At 39.8% G+C, this 17,937-nt stretch overlaps 1 protein-coding gene across 1 annotated transcript in view; it reads right to left on the bottom strand.

The window, feature by feature from the left end:
* The window catches only part of st6galnac5a (ST6 (alpha-N-acetyl-neuraminyl-2,3-beta-galactosyl-1,3)-N-acetylgalactosaminide alpha-2,6-sialyltransferase 5a), a gene marked incomplete at both ends in the record, with an annotated part of 91,551 nt that overhangs the window by 61,642 nt on the left and 11,972 nt on the right, over nucleotides 1–17,937 (bottom strand). Inside the window, one exon of the mRNA XM_079243751.1 lies at nucleotides 12,303–12,473. Within this exon, the coding sequence (XP_079099877.1) occupies nucleotides 12,303–12,473 (171 nt within the window). The remainder of the gene's footprint in view (nucleotides 1–12,302; nucleotides 12,474–17,937) is intronic.

Here is a 17,937-nt window from a genome sequence, read left to right as displayed (position 1 = left end):
CTTCCAGTTGGAGGAAAGCTGCACGTCCACCTGAACTAAGGTGTTTCCATCTAAATATTAGTAACACAAAGAGACATGTTACTGCATAGTATAGGAAATGCATACATAAAGGCATCCTACCTCATGGATAAACTGAAACTGAAAGAAGAAATGAAGACTTGCTGACTAAAGTTCCAGTGCAGCCAGATCAACACAGAAAGAAGGAGCTAAATGAAGTACAATCATGTTAATAATCAAGCGATCTGAAGCAGAAATGGTGGCAGTGTTGATGATGCAGATGAGGATGATGACGGAATGCTTTTACATTGATCTCTTCACTGAGTATTGGATGATCTGGAAGCAGCACCTTGCAATAGCCAAGAATCATGTGCTCAGTGATTAAAAACGGGTCAGGGGTATTTGCTGTGGGCTGCTCCTGCATGTCCTGAAATCTGATAAATGAGGAGGTAGAAGTGGTTCTGCAGCACACAGCCAGCCAGTAGAAACAGATGGAATACAGCTGTGTTTGCCACAGGTGACACCAACAGCGACCAAGAAGCCCAGCAGTCTCTATAGGATATGGAAATGTAAATGGCTTATTTAAAAAACAGGTCTACTTCATAAAGTAGGGAATAAAATGTTGGCTCAAATGCTGTTTTGAAGCTGTTCAAGCCTGAGTTCAGGGATCAGGAGAGAAGCAGCCGCAGAAAAAGGAAATGTTTTTTCATTCCATTAATGAAAATGTTCTGTCAGCAACATTATATATAACAGCTCAACCTCACAGTAAACCATAAAACAGCTATAAAACAACAACATGTTTGTGTAGATGGACACAATTCAATTTATTTGATTTGATTTTTTTTTTTTTTTTTTTCCCTTTTGGACCCTGTGTGGCGTTCATTGTAACATGTTTCAGCTGTAGGTGACATCTGTGTTATTCTCCATACCAGCTTCCTGTCTATCCATTTAAAAACTTCTTTTGGTTTTCACAAAGCTTTAAATGGCTCAACCCAGAAGTCATTTTAGATTCTGTGGTACATTGTGAACCGAAAAGGCATTTTAGGTCATCCGGAACAATTTTGGTTTCTGTCCCCAGTGGAAGAAGAAAACACGGAGAAGTCATTTTCTGTTTTATGCACCATTTATGTAGAGCAACCTCAGTACTGCAAGTCTTATTCCTTTTACATCTAATCCTCTTGCTTTTCTATTTGCCACTTCATTTGATTGAAAGAATTCAATTGAAAGACTGTATAATGGCCCTGTGATGAACTGGTGACCAGTCCAGAGTGTACCTCGTCTTTCACCTCCCAGCTGCTGGAATGGGATCCAGGCACTACAGTAAACCAGAAGTGCATTAATATTGTATAAAAGTGGATAAAACTACAGGGCTGGGTATCATCTTGTCAGTGTGCACAGGGTGAAATGACAAGCATCAGTCAGAGGATGTGCTGTGTTAACATGCATCATGGCGTATAGAGCTGTCAGTTGAGGCTCTCAGGCTGTTTTCAGCAGAAATTCAACACTAACATGACAATGGCAACACTTTTTCTGGGAATAATGTGTAAATATTCCACGTTTATGTGGGACTGAAGCTGTGTTCATTGCATAAGCTATGTCCATTGCATTGTTAGCTAAAGGCTACAATGTCTGACTGATGTGTTTTTAGCTCTTTATGGACTAAATTGCCCTGTAGCTGAAAGGAAACAAACAAAAAGGGACATAGTCAGCCGCTTGGTCATTAATTCACTATTGATCACATGTGTAGAATATTTTAAAACAAATCCTAAAAACTTTTTGGTAAAACACTGAGTTAACTCTGAAGTAAAGCAGCTCTCTGTTTCACCTCAGTTTGCTAGTAATAGAGTTTAATCTACTCAATAAATATCCAGAACGTTCAGCAGAGATGGAGGAGGAACTTCCCTGTGGCAGCAGCTCGCATCGTGTTGCCATCAGAGTCACTGGGGAGCAATGTGCAATGTTGTTGGCTCAACAGAAATGCTGTTTTAGAAAAACTGTTTTCCAAGAAAAGCTTTCCGTTAAATGTGTGAAAGGAACACTTCCAGGCCATTTGGAGCTTTAATGGGGATATTTAAGAAAATTGAGACAATCTGGCAAATTGAGCATATTAGATCTGTCTACAGTAAAAGTTTCAGCTACATGCATTAACATATCACCAATTTACAGAAGCAAGCGAGCTTTAATAGAACTGATGAGCTGATATGCTTATTTTACCATAAATTGGACCAAAATATAATTTTTAAATGGAGGGAAAAGGGGGAGGAACCATTCTTTCTACATTGTTTCTGTTTATTTTTCTTTTGGCACATCAGTTCCTCCCACCGAAGATGTGTGTAGGAGATGATGGGACGTCTGGAGAAACGACAACAGGGATTTTTCAGAAGGAAACATCCCTAAATATGCTCTGTCATGTCAAATGAACGTCAGTGAAATGTAAGATGAGAGAGAGCTGCATCACCTGGCTTTTGTTTCGTTCCAGCCCACTGCTCTACCTTCTCATATCCGCCAGATGTTCATTAACAGATTTAGTGGCAACGTTTTAATGCGTCACATCTATTTATTTGTCACAGATACCAAAACATTTAGTGACTAGGGATCCAGGGAGCACTGGAGGAGGACAGTGCTTTAACAGATTTATTTGAGCAGTCTGGAGGTTTGGGGAGTTTGAGTGGGATGGAGCTCAGACACTGTGGGCAGACAGGTGTAACAGGGTTCGCTGTTGGTGGATCTGTATGTGTGATGGATAACCTGGAGATCATCCACAGAGACTGGTTCAAAAAAAAAAAAAAAAAAAAAAAAAATGAAGTGCTCATCTTCCAGCTGCAGGAAAACCCATTTATACACAAACAAAGAGAAGCATCCACAGCCAAAGCAACAAAAGAAACAGAGGAGGACTGGTGCAGACGGAGGTATTCACCTCTGTGTTTTGGCATCCAGCCCCTCCAGTCCTCCTCCACTTCTCTCCTTACTCTTCTCTCTTCCAGCTGCATTATAGAAACTGAGTCATCCTTCAGCATGGTTTGTTGAGATTGATTTCCAGGTCACAGACAGGAGGATGGAGGAGAGAGGAAGACACAAAAGTAAGAGGAGCCAACATAACCACCCATCCATTCACTGCTTTGCTGGGTCGCTGCAATCTGGAATCTGTCCCAGCTGTGATGGGGTGTGAGGCAGGTAGCCCCCAGTAAGAGCTCACGCAGAAACAGTCATACCTACGGTCCATTTAGGATCACCAGCTAACCTGACATTCAGGCATTTGGCTGGGAGAAGAAACCAGAGCATGAAACTGACTGACAACCAAAAACAGTGACAACGAAAGACGACGGCAGGTTTATGCTGTGGCTTGTAGGGATGTTTAAGAGAAGAGGTTTGATGTTGATGACAATAGTATCAGTGGTAACGCTTGAACATATCAGAGTATACACACTCCTGTGGGAGGTTTGAGGCTTAAATGCATCATTTCCTGCATTTTAGTTGACTTTTTACTAAATTTCTGTAGCAACTCACAGTGGAAATGTCTTTGTCTCTGTAATGGATAAAATATTCAGGTGTCCAGTGAGAGCTGAAATAAAACAAAATCAAAATAATTAAAGCTCCAAATAAGATATTTATTTTCTGATAGACACACACTTATATATTTAGGGAATGTTCTTCTGTTGTAAAACATGCAGACAGCCTTTACAAATCCCCACAGTAGAAATGTCTATAATGTCCAAGCTATTCAGTCTCCTTTAAAAAGCCTGAAAAGAAGAACTCAGCCTCTCTTATGCTCACAGCTTAGTGGAGGTGAATCAACAGGGGGGCTATAGCACACCACCTACAAGCTTAAAAGCCTGAAAAGAGGCAACAACAACAACAATAACGAAAAAAACTGATCAAATATCTGCATTAGCAACCCTGTTTTCAGGCTCATGACTGCAGAGATGATCAGTAATCCTTTACTCTGTAAGAGTTTCCAATCAGCACAGTTCTGCATGGCTGCAGCCGTTTTTCAAGCCTTTTCCTGAAATTCACCACATCACCTAACCCCCACCCCCACGAGGTGGAAGCATGTGTAGAAAACATATTAAACCACAGGAGTGAGTCTGTACATGCTTATTTGTCCTGTCCATCAGATGGAGGAATGTTTAAAGCAACCCTCTCAGTCGGACTGAGAATTCATTGCGACTGAAGCTGATCGGATAGTTTGAGGTGTTAGTTGACCTATTTTCTTCAGACTGAACATTCGATCGGATGAGAAGTGTTTAGGTCAACTCAGCTAACGCCTCTCTCTTGCCATTCTTTTGCCACCCTGGTTTCTAGATCCACCACTTCCACTTGGGAAGCAAAACACAAGTTCAGCACAAGCTTAGCAGAAAATGATTCTTTATCACAGCAACACTTCACTTCCCAACGTTGGTTTTTGGCTCCAGTGTCTCGACAGGACTAAAGAAATTTACTACTCAATATATTCACAGGATGGTATTGTGATATTTTACAGTCGTAATACCTCAAAATGATTTAAAGTGAATGAATTTATTTTCATGGGATGATATTAGAAGTTCTGTGAAAACCTGAAATACTGTTTGAACATTATGCTGGTTTTTATAAATAATACATAAGTACGCCCATGTGGGATGAAGGCATCAAATCTCTTAGAGCCTTTAAGTGCTGCAAGGAGGCCAGAAAAGGAGAAGCCACCAATTTCAGCAGCTGAAGCTAAAGAAGTAACTGAGCCGAGAGCTGATTAAAAGTCTGCCACTGCAGTCCTGCTCCTCAAACAGCCGCTCGCTCGGGGAGGGTGGACACTTAAAAATGTGTTCAAACTCAAAACAACCAGTTTCATGTGAACTTTAAAGGGGTCCTATTATGGTATTTGGAGTTTTCTGAGCTTTCTACAGTGTTGCAGTGTTGAATCTTCATCAGACATGTGAACGGCACTTTTTTTTATCACCTAAACGCATGTTTGAGTTTGAGTTTGAGTTCCAGCACTCTCTCTGTTCGGGTTCCATGGCGACGAAAAACGCGTCATTATAGAGAGTTTTTTCTACTTGGAAATCCTTGTGACGTCCCGGGGGATAAGGTTCGGTGATTGATTACCGTCTACTGGTTAACAAGGACATGTACAAATACATCAGGTGGGTGGAAAACGTGGGATAAAGTTATTTCCAACGATGGTTGGTGAGTTTACCAAAGAGAGACATCCTGCTGCATTCGTTGCTGTGGGTTGCTGTTTTCCACTTTGTTTTCAGGCTCTGATTCAGGTTCCAACATGTAGGGCTGTATGCTATGTGTTGACATTGTATTTAGTTTTTTTTATTGAGTTCATATTAGCCTAATCCTTCAGTTTATGAGACGTTACAATGACAGCGAAAGCAGGTGCGGTGCGCGCTCCCAATGTAGTGCAGTGGCGGGAGGCGGGGCTTAATGCGGAAGAGTCTCAATCCACTCATTTTGCCCGCAGGCTGATCTGACAGCCTACGGAGAGGGTCGGTCTGAAGTAAATAAAGCGATTTGTGACAATAACTCGATCAATCCCAGCCCTTCTGGTCTCAGAAATAAAAATAAATTAGCCTGAAATGCACAGAATAGTTCCACTTTAACTTCAACCATTTTGAAAGTAAGTTTCAGTGAGTACACACGAGGGGCCAGTGGATCACTGCTGTGTGGGCGGCGCAGCTCTTTGTGGGCTCACCATCACCATCAGGCTGGGAGAAGTCATACAAATTTAAAACGCAATCGCCATTAAAGCAACCTAGCTTGCGGACAGCCGCAGGAGCGCTTTGATTGATCATAATGGTCCTTGTAGCGCCAAGGTTATGGCACTCACAGGCTGATTGTCAGGGCCAGCGTGATCATCGTGATTCTGCTGCTCACAGTGCTGGATGCTGATCAGCGGGTTATCAGCATGTTATTACATACAGGATAACCCAGTTACTTATCATCTGTCTCAGGCCTTAGCATAGTTGATCCTCTGAGGTCTAAACAAGCTTCTATTTCTCCCTTTTATTTAGTCTCTAATTCACTGTGCATCTAGACCCGACCTCTGATTTATGAGTGAGAGCTGCTCTCCATGATGCTGCAGGAGAGGGACCTTGACGTCGGAGCCTGACTGGCTTTTTGTCCTTTCCATAATTAGAGAGTACATTCAATTCACCCTGTTCATTACCCCTGGGCCCAGTGACAAATGATGAGCAGGCCTGTTTAATGCGAGCTCTCTGGCTGTCCTGTTTGGGGTGAATGAGCAACAGCGCATACAAGAGGATGAGAGATGGGAGCTACATTCACAAGGTAGTTCAATTACTGCCTCACGCTAAAATGTTAAGTGGGAATTCTTTTTCCTCTCCTGACATCCCCCCCACAGAAAATATTTCAACGGAGGAATGAAGCAAACAGGGATGCTTTAGAGGACCGCATAAGTCACGCTGACTGTTTTGCCTAATTTGCTATAAATAACATTCAGTTACTTATAGTTCATCAGACAGCTCGCAAAATAAGTCCTGCAATAAACCCGACCATCATAAAGGTTATGACGCTGATTCATGCAATCATTTGCGAAGATGGAGTTAGAGGAGCCTTTGCAGGAACTTCAAGTGAAATTTAGGTTTATTCTACCCACTGGGTTGCAAATTATCAGGGATTCTGCAGCTTCCTTTACCACAACTTGCTTAAGCGACCTGCTTTTAACACAGCTTTACAACAAAAGCACAAGCTTTCATTGTCTTGGCTGATAGGGTGATAGATCCCTGATCAGTTTGACATGGCTGCCAACATTTTGGCAGCCAACACAACTTGTAATCAGTTAGTTTTTTTGTTTTTTTTTCTTTAGTTAATTTGTCAGGATTTATGTGCTAAAAGCAACAAGCAGAACCAGTGTGACAACTACTGTTGGGTCTGCTTGTATCACCGTCATCTGAACCCAAACAAGCACAAAGAAACTTCTATGATGACATCCACTGACATGACACTCCTGCAGGTTTTCAATGTATCCCTGCTCCAACGCACCTGACTCAAATTTAATTGACCCGACAGCATATGAGGTTCTGCGCAGTGACTCTGTCATGGTGTAGACCATGCCTCCTAGTGAGTAGGTGAACCAGAATGGTGAGTGTCCAAATACCTTTATAGAGCAGGTGAAATGGCACGTACCATGTGTAGAGACCTTGAAGGGGTGTTTCCTGTTCGTGTTAATGTGACTGATCTTTACTGAATAATCTATTTTTATATGTATATATTGAGCCATGTTGGAATGTTTATAGCCTTGGCTAAATTTTACTGGCAGGTTGACGTACGTAGTATAGTTTGTATCTAGGCACTGTATTAATTGTAATGTGAATGTCAATTAATGCTGGTTTGTGTTGTAGGAGGGGCCTCCAGTATAAAGATGGAGGGGAAGCTTCAGGCGCGAGAGAGCAGCTATTGATTGAATATTGCTTGTCCAACTGCTAGCTGGTGAATGGCTGACTCATGCGTTTTATTTTTGTAACTAATAAAGACAAGACAAAGTTGAAGAGCTGAGCTTCTACAATCGTTTATTTGCGTCAGATGTGTTGGAGCAGGATAACCTCACTTCAGGACTGAGTAGTCTACTTAGAGAATAATTAAGCCTGGGAGACCTTGAGGATTGTGTTAAACAGCCAAATAAAGACATCAGATTAAAAACAACAAAAGATTTTCAACAGTTCTTACGGAGAAAATGTTATAAGAGAATTTTGCATCATTTTGCCTGAATTATTCATTCAGCCATATCCATAGATTTTTCAGCTATATTTAAGTCAAGCACAAAGTTATGGCAAGATATTCAGCTTGCACAGATATAGCTCTAAGAGGATTTTGATTTTTTTCTTTGTTTTCTTTTTAAAGAAAATTATTTTCACACCCTTTCTAGAAACAAGTGCCTAGGAGAAAGGTGAACAAATCCATGACAGATGGAACTCCTACGCACCGTTTTGACTTGCAGAAAATATTTGATAGTGTTGCTTCAGTGTTCAACCTTCATCATACGAGGCAGAACTGAGTGCGGATGTGAGTGTGTTCGCAGGATTTGCTGGTATTAAATTGAACACACTAAAACATTCTCTGTGTCACTGACACAAGTTCAAGCCATGGTGAGCCCTCCTTGATGTGTGAGCTAGAAACTTTTTTTTTTTAAAAAGAAGGAAATTCTGCATCTTGTTGGAGCTGCAAAATCTTCTATCACAAAATGGTTTCTCTGATTGAAGTTCCACCATCATCTTATGTTACCTAAAATCAGAGTGAGCACATCGCCCCCTTTCATTGTTATTAGTGGTGACAGAAAACCAGTAACACAGATTAAACACACATCTTTTATTATACACTGAGGCAAAGATCAGCTGATGGGAGACAGCTGTACCTGGGGAACCTGCCAGAGCAGAAACATAGCCAAGACTAACTTCATGGGGAAGAGGTCGTGATACCTGAATCCAAGGCTCATGATACCTGGAAACCTTTAACAATCAATGGTACAAGCTTTTTTTCTTCTTCTGCTTTCAGACTTAAAACTTTGTTCCATGTTAAATACCTTTTGAAACACATTATAAACAAAAGAGACTCTCACAGATCAGGTGTGGTGACACCAGCGCAAAGTCACAAGATGCTGTTCCATGGCCATGTATTTAGTCTTGACTATAGACCACTAATGCGAGGTAACAAGATGATTAAGTGGCCACATGTTACAGCTGCATCGCCAACTTGTTTAATATTTGCATGTTGGTTTGGTTTCAGACTGTGAACCTTACCTAGATGTCCAGTTGCAATAAATCACATGAGAGTAGTATTGTAATATACCAACTCAGTATGTAATGTTATGGGTTTTCCAGTAGCACGTATGTCCCTCAAGGGCTACCATAGTGTTGGCCTGTAGGATTTGTAGATTTGGGGTACAAAACCGATGCAGTGTCCCGTCTAAGTTTATTGTTTTTTTGTGAAACTGTTTTGGTACAAAAACTTATTTATCTCAAACATTATTTACATCAAAACATAAACAATTTAAATAATAATTGCCCATATGCAATTACCAATGTGCAGTCACAAGTTAAGTGTGTCTCATAACACTTAATTTTACATTTTGGTGTACATATACGTATTTGTATTTGTATAGTCACATATGTGTAACTTTTAATTTTTTGCAATGCAATGTAAACTGTGTAAACTTTCTTATTGTGTAAAACCCCAACTAGGGACGGGCTTTGAAAATTAGCCTTGGCTAAAATGCTGTAGTTTGTGCCATCATTCATGGAGCATACTTGTCCCTATCAAATAAAAATCAAATAAAGATAAATAAAACAAGTGGAGAGCACTAAATAAAATAAATAGCCCGGCTTTTTGTTTTTTACGGTGTAGCATAACTTTGAGCAGGATGCTCAAAGTTTTGCGTTTAACTAATAATAAAATGGTCACGTTATCATGTTAGGCTTTAAAAAGTGCAAAAGATTGACTTTGATCGTTTAACTGAGTTGTTTCTGCTGAAACTGAAAAGCAGAGCGGCTGCCCAGTGACTGTCTCCACAGAAATGTGGGGTTGGCTCTGTACGTGGCCAACACATTGTTAACATGATAACAGATGACAGGCCATTAAGAGAGCGAATGAATGGGCTGCATTACCAGATGGGACAAAAAAATGAAGTCCATTCATGTTGAACTGCAGGTAAATTAGAAAACAGATTTCAAAAGCTGGACTCAATTAAAAACTGTCAATCATCAGGTCCATTCTCATGAAAATAAAGCCCAAACAATATTTAACCCAACGCATATTCTGAGTAAATTGTGGTCATTACTCTACAATCTGTTCTCTTGGAGTTCGTTTACAGTTGGTATGTTGGGCCAAGACATTGTCCGCAATGAGATTTATTTGTTTTCCGTGGTAGCTGGATGTGGACGCATCAAGAATAGGGTGATGGGTATTCTTTGCTCTGAGCTGGCCTTTAATTAAATTGCCCCTTCAAGCATGATGGAAGAGGGAGTCTAGTTTCAGGGGTGACTGGACCACAGGTGAAGAGGGAGACTGGCGCTTTGTGAAGGTCTGGCTTTGCTGTGTGTCTTTGCTGGAGGCAAGACAAGCACTCAGCAGAGAGATCCAACACTCAGTGTGACGGTTGATGGATCAGGGTCACCCATGTTAAAGATTATAGATGCCATGTTGTTGTTTTTTTTGTTTTTTTTCACCGTATTTAGAAAGTATGTTTTCTTTATATTTACAATCTAATGATGGATTTTTTTTTTTTTTTTTTTTTTTTTACAAATTAAATAAGCAATTACTCAGATAAAAAAAAAAAAACTAGGTTTCTGAGCAGTTATGACTTGTGATACATTTACAGCAACACCCTGCAAGATCACATCACACAACTGACTTTAAGCGTACAGATTATCCAGCTTTCTGTTTGTTTTGCAGTTTCCAACTACATGTCCCAGAGTGTACATTTCTTAATGTATTAAATTCCTTTCTACTCATCATTCTTAGGAGATACATTTGTATAATCTCAACACTTTCAGTAAAGCTCAAGTTACACACACAAGTGGGAGCCTCATCAACCAGTAAACAAGCCTGCATTTGGTTTTGGAGGAGCTGAAGGGAACCCTCGGGGCTTTAACACCGACTGGCTTCAAACCTTTCAATAATTATCTTCTAAGTCAAATTCTTGCAAGAAAATCTATTAAATCTTTTTTTTCCCCCTAAAATATAAAGAATGGAGCAATTAGTCAATTTTTGAATATTGACTCAAGCAGCATGACTTTGGGTTTGCAGGTGATTAGTGAATCATATCTATATCTATATCTATATCTATATCTATATCTATATCTATAATGGGCTTTTCATCATGCTGTGGTTTGTCACTTCCACTGAGTCTCTTCAGTGTGCCCACCCTCACCTGATTATTGCTGTCACTGAAAGTGCTGCTCCAATCTTCTTTCTGTCTGCTGCTTGAGCCAATTAGTCTGACCATTGTTCTCTAAAACTGTCTGTTCTGTCATTCTACTGCCTCTTCCTCATCCTCCCCTTCCTCCTGATACCAAAGCACCCTCCACAGACAAATTCTCCACCTGCCATCAAAGTACATCCGACACTGGAGTGGTGCGGTTTTACCAAGATAAAAATCTAATCACCAAACAAATCAGTTTAAAGTATACATACATTTCATTTATTTATTTTATATCTTTTCTATTAATCCCTCCCTAATGAAATCCATCTATGACACGTACACTACCAGTCAAAGTTTGGACACACTTTTCCATTAAATCCTATGGGAAATGAAACATTCCTGACCATTATAAATACACATTTACAGCTTCTTCAAAGCTGCAGAATATTTCAGGTTTTAAGTATCTTACAAAAAGCTACGATACTGTTTTGCAATAAGTATGTTTGAGTGGCGATGTAAGCGACCCAATACCGCTGAAGCTGTTGCATTTGCAGTCATCTGTGCTGTGGTTTTATGGTTACGTGAATGGATTCATTTGTCAAATGGACCATTTTGAGAAAGAAAAAAGGACTTACCTGTGAGAAGGTGTCAAGGCATGAAAGATAGAAACCATTACCTGAGATCAACTAAAATCTTCCCTTCTTTCTTTACTGCCCTGGATTTTATTCCATCTTTTTTTTTTTTTTTTGCTTGAGCAGCACTGCAGGGCCTATTGCTGTCACTTTTATTGCTTATTTCAGCTGTACGTCACAAGCATTTTTAACTCGGCTCAGCTAAAGAGCAGCAGCTTTCTTCCTCTCTGTTACAGACGTAATGCAACCCTCCTCACAATGTTGCTGCATTTCCCGCCACTAATGCACCAATCCACCAATCCACCATTACGGCTGATGGATATCCACATTCAGAGCCTCTCTAAGGGTAAAGCTAATGTCTTCCGTAGACCCTCACATTTCCATCTTTACAGAAAATTGTGATAAAATCTAAAAAAAAAGAATTCCAGCTTGATGACTTGTGGAAGGAAGGGAGGTTATTCTGTAAAAAGTCATTTCAATAATCCACTTCTCAGCTTTGCTGGTGAATAGAACACATTGATGCCCCCAAGAGATTGAAGGCCACCCCTCCATAAATGAAGCCATCCTTTCTCCTTTCTGCTTGGTGATAACTGGCTGAAGCTCAGGCCAGGAGTCTGCCTCCCTTTCTGGCTGACAACAGGTTTGGCTGAACCAGTAATAGCTGATTAACTTCCTGAGTATTATTGTTTCTCTGACTTTGTGATCTGACCGTGTGCCAGTTTGTCTGTGTATTATTGGTGAGCGTGTCTGAAGGCGGCCTGGCTGCTCCTGACGTGAGCACAAACGCACCAGATGCTCTGGCTGTGAGCTCTGACCATCAGAGCTGGCAGCAAGCCACTGCTCCTGCATCACCAGGCTAATGTAAATCCGCCGTCTCATCGTCAGGGCGCGCAGGGGAGGCACACTCGTCTTCCCCGACATGCTCGTGAGGGGAAAGGGAGCGGGCCAGATGTTGGGACAGGCCTCCTTATTGACGAGGGAACTACCTGTCAGAGGTTAGAAATAAGAGACTGAAAAACATGGAGACCAAAATCATTAATAATTCTGTGCAGGAGTGCAGACTCGGATAGACCGGCTTTTCAAACAGCAGTTATTCTTGCAGGTGCTTTTAGCACTCTCATGTGTCATTCAGCATTTCTGAAATGTTAAATCTTCTTAAGTATAAGCTTTTGGCTTCTGCAATTTTGGTTTTTCTTTGCACACACTCTACCTGTGTACACAGTCCAACTCTCTTCTTTTCTGCTCACGATTCATCAGTAAGTAATGAAACTAACTTTGTTTGCTACATGTCTAGGGGGGAAATCAGTTTGTGTTTAGGGCTGATAGGGTTTCCATATTTTCCTTCCAGAAAATCTTTAAGAGTCTGTCCACTCAGATTAGAAAAAATATTTTCCTCACGTAAACATTTAGTGGTGTGTGCTCGGCAGATATTTTTAATTAAATTTCTCCAAATCTGAGCTGAATGCTTCGGAAATCTCTTCCTTTTGTAATGTAAAGTGAAAATGCATATATTTATAATGTGAAACTGCTCCAGCACAGTCATTTCAGAATTAAAATGAACTCATTTATAGTGAAAATTAGACCTGCCAAAAAGCAACACACAACCTGACATTGCCAGCATTTGCTTAATCCTGGCGTTAGATTCAAGCACAAAACAGAAAATAGTATCTGCAAACATCTGAAAGCAACACACAGGTGACTGCCAGTGTTATAGTGTTTTCTTCTTCACTCATTCTGGAAAGGGAACAAAAAGTAGCGTGTCCACAAGCAACTCACGTTTCCAAAATTTGCAGATCAGAGCTGGAGCCGATAAATTACCGTGACAACTTAAGAGTGTAAACCAAGAATTAATTCCAACGAGGCTTTTTTCTACTGAATACTAAAGTCAAATATTGTTGTTTTTTTTTTCTAAATATTATTTTTATGAGGCTCCTCACATGGTGTGAAATAAGCAGCTGTAATTGTAAAGAATATTCAACAGAGAATCCTGTCAAAAACATCATGTTGTATTCGTTCATGTTGCTGCTGGAAACACATTTGGTTTGCGAAATACATTCATTTGTATTCATGAACACAGCTGTTTATGTAACATGGAGCTGGAAAAGCTCATGACTTGAAATGCAGTGTTTGCACCTGCCGTTGCACCTATAAGAAAATCTCATTACCAGGATAATAAATCCAGTGTCATCAGCAAACAAAACAAAATGGAAAAATGACCAACTAGATTCCACTATGCACACAAATTCCTTTTTTTTTTATTTTTTTTATGTAAAATCTCCTACTCCCACCTTATTTATTTACTGTTATTTATTCATTCACTTTAAAAACAACACAGCTGACCAAATTTCAGTGAAAGCAAATCAAATAAATAACAAGAAAATGAGGAAATAGTAAAATAGTAAAAACTATTAACTCAAACTGAAATAAAGCCAAACTAAATATGGACCTGATTTTCTTTTCTGTGCTTTTAGCTGTGCTTCCAGCACCCCTAGAATTGCAAAACAAACAAACAAACAAACAAACAAATATCTCACTAAAAAACGGTGATGGGAAACCTGTAAATTAAAAATGAAACTTAAACAAACGTTATGAAAAGGTTTTTACACTCTCACTTGATAGTTTTACAGATGTGTCGGTATAGAAATACACAGCCAGAGTGCAATGGAAACACTGTTTTTACATTTACATCTTACTAGATGTGATGTGGGGAGTCGAATAACCAATTCACAACAGCAGTAGTGGCAAATAGCTGCTCCAAAATGTAAAATGTTTTGTATCGCCATCGTTCTTAAAGTGGAGTCCCTCCGCACGAGATTTTAGGAGAATTACGATTTATGGCTTAAACATGGAAATGTGCCAAATGCAGTTGTACTTTGTTGAAATTTTAAATGTTGCTTTTACTTAGAAAAAAAAAAAATTACAGTGAAGATGTAGCTATTAGCATTTAAGATAAACATGTTTCCGTCACTGACATTTGATCTTGCTGCCAACACTAAATAATATGAATATAGTATCCTTTCTTAATATACCCTTTTCCAAATTACTTTAAAATACTGCAATTTTAGCCATTTTGTGACATATGTAACATGAATCCAAGCAACATTTGAATGTGTTTGAACTCAACATGTTCTATTAATCTTTTTTGGGGGGTTTGGCTCCCATTTGGGTTTTCTCTCCCAAACACCCTGATGTTGAGATAACAGCACCAAAATAAATTATGACAAGCTATCGTAAGCCATGGATATAAAATAAGGAACAGGACCCAAATGCAGAAGTCAGATTAAACCCATGTGGGTTAAGATTATTTAATACATACAAAGTGCTGCTGGATCCACAGTGTTCCATAAAACACCAATAAGACCAGAAAAGGGGTCTCAAACACTGGTCCTCCTTTAACAGACTTGACTTGAATCATTTTGCAGAGCTTGATTTGAATCAGGTGTGTTGGAGAGTATAAAACTAGCAGGACAGTTTGAGTCCATTGGTTTCTATCGTTGGAGTAGACTGACTGATAACTGGATGAGGACCTTGCTGGCAAATGGCAACAATTTAAAAAAAAAAGATGTCAGAGAACAAGATTTACTGAGAGATAATGACAAACACGCAACAAGAAAGCAAGAATCAGGTTGATCTGGAAGTAACCAGACCAAAATACACACATCTATAACAATTATGTAACAAGAAATTAAACTCATAAACAAGACACAGACATGAGTGCTTTCAGCTTGTGTTGATGGCTGAGTGAAAAACAAAAGTCATTATTTCCTACTGATTAGCAGGAATAGATCTAGTTATGTAAATATTAACACCTATTTTGTCTGCTGAGATGTGTGAAGTGATGCAGGCAGCTGTGAAGAGAGCCATTTTCTTCCAAGAAATGCTCCCAATCACAGAGAGCTGCCCATGATCCTCATACACCTTGAAAGCATCACACACACCTACACAGAGCAGTCAATCATGTTCTGCTCCTGCCACTCACACCAGGGTGTCATCAGCATAAAACTGGAAATTTATGGAAAACACATGAAGAAATTCCACAGCGGGTGTATTTGAGAGAATATAAATAAGCTTCAGAGGGAGTGATTGATTGAGATGAGTGAAGGGAGACTTTTTCTAGAGAGAAGACCCTTCCACAACAATTCAATTATACCAAGACCCTGCAGGAAATGTAGCACGTTATAAACTTTGATTACATCAATGTTGATGAAAGGATGGGCGGAGATGGTTGTAAAGAGGGACATTTCCCAGAGCATTACTTGGCTTTACATCATCTAAACAAGTCGGTGCAACATATCTACTTTTTAAATGGTTTCATAATGGCTCAAAAATAACCGAAGAAGGCCAGCCGGAGACGGAGAAGAATGAAGACATGTATGACAACACAGATTTATGTTGTTAGAGCTACAGCTGCAATTAGTCACAGCTGAATGTTTCCTGTTGCCTCAGATAATCTGAAAATCGTTGACATTTAGTGCCAGCTCGTATATTTTGTCCTTCCAGCCTCCTGATTCCTGACAGGCGCAATGTACTGGGTGGCAGTGAAGACAGTAGCGGGACGAGGTGGGTGTAATCAATATAAACATGAGGTAATTAGTGCAGCGCTCATATTTCTTTAGGGAGGTGGGCGTAAAAACGTGGCCACCACAGTGATGCCTGCTTCAACCAAGTCATTACCGTAGCGTCAGAGCAGCTGCAGGGATACGTTGCCTTTGTCAAACCTGAATGGAAGTAATTTCTACATAATACACTCTTTTACATACTTTTTATTTTTTAGAAATGATGTGAAATGAAAAACGGGACTTCCTGTTCACTCCCTCATGGACTCTCACATTTGTTTCTGCAAACAGTCACAGCTTCTGGACTCGTTTGCTGCATTAAAAGCAGTAAAATACACCAATTAACATGATTTGGCAGGGAAAAAAAAGCCAAGTGGATATAACAGAGTCTGGCTCTCTTTTCATTCCTGGTGAAATATGCAAATGAGTACAGTCAGCGATGCAAACATCTAATGGCATACATAAACAAACCAGTACAAGCTGCGTGAACTATGCACAGCAGGAGATATGTGGAAGGTGACAGTTTATGGTGTGTTTTGACTTGATGTTTCACACACACACACACACACACACACACACACACACACACACACACACACACACACACACACACCTCTAATTTGCTACATCTGTCAACAAAGCAACATGATGGTCATTAGTGCAACAGATCAGCAAAACATGAAGTCTTGAGGGCAGTTATTTAAAGCAGGACTGAATTCTACTACATGTCAGACACAAGGATCATTTAAATAAATTCATGTAATGCACGTAGAGATATTCCTACTAGCTGGCTGTAAGTAATCTGAATATCATGTTTAACAGTAAACAGCTCAGTAACATAGCAACTACCAGTTCAGCCAAGGAAAGGTTTATTTTTTCCAGTTATTAATCAGTCTCGCAATCTCTACTTTCATTTCTTTTTTGCGTGTTAGTCTTGAACAGAACAGCTTCCATTTACTCAAAAGCTTACAGCAACGGTTGACAAATAAAGTATTTAACTTCTTTATTTATTTATTTTTTTTGCCAAAATTTAAACCACATTCGAAGGTTTCTTGAGGTTAATTAAATGAGGTTCATGTATAATGTAAAAAAAAAAAACTCAGAGTTGTAATTTTGATAAAGTTGATAAAGAACCTTTTTATTAAGATCAGGTTAGATAACCTCGAGCTGATCACTGGGCCTTCGTAGCAGCGACGTCTCATTTGAATGTCTGCCCTATCAACTTTCAATGGCACTTTATGACTGGCCTCACATCAAAAAGCATACAGATCAAAATAAAACTTGATATTTCGCATAGTTTTTTTTTTTTTTTTTAATTCAAGAATGGAGGGTTGTCTAACTAGCAAAATGGATTTGTTTTCAATGTTTCAACCGTAGACCGTATATGAAAGATGGATGGACCCTACGGCGGTAAAAAGTGAAGCCTATGCGGAAGTGCATGCAGTTCCCCCTTCATCCACTAGGGGCTGGCTGCAAAACAGAGCGGATCCCCATAGACTTCCATGTTAAAAAGACCAATTTCCCAGCAGAAATAAACATGTTTACAGCCTGGTTCAAAAACCCATTTTTGGATTATTGGTCAGGTTTACCTTCATGACAACTGTGAGGGAGTGAATTTTTTTTCTAACTCACCCGTTTAAAAGTAATTTAATCTCAAAATTCAGCACATTTAGGGGCGTGTCCTTTTGATTGACAAGTACCCGATCTCCCGCTTAATTAAGAAAAACGTAGAACAACCACGGTTTTAAGCCGGTTAATAACGTGACTTAGCTTTAGCCCGCTTACCTCCATTAGCTGGTTAGCTCCTGTTATCTCAGGGTTAGCTTAGTTAGCTCTTAGCTACAGGCTGCTTGGAGTTCGCTCGATGTCAAACATCCACCATGACCCTCACAGC

The sequence above is a fragment of the Telmatherina bonti genome (assembly GCF_933228915.1).
Source record: "Telmatherina bonti genome assembly, chromosome: 7".
Classification (NCBI taxonomy): domain Eukaryota; kingdom Metazoa; phylum Chordata; class Actinopteri; order Atheriniformes; family Telmatherinidae; genus Telmatherina; species Telmatherina bonti.
The sequence above is the reverse complement of the archived record's forward strand: the minus strand, read 5'-3'. Positions and strand labels throughout refer to the sequence as shown.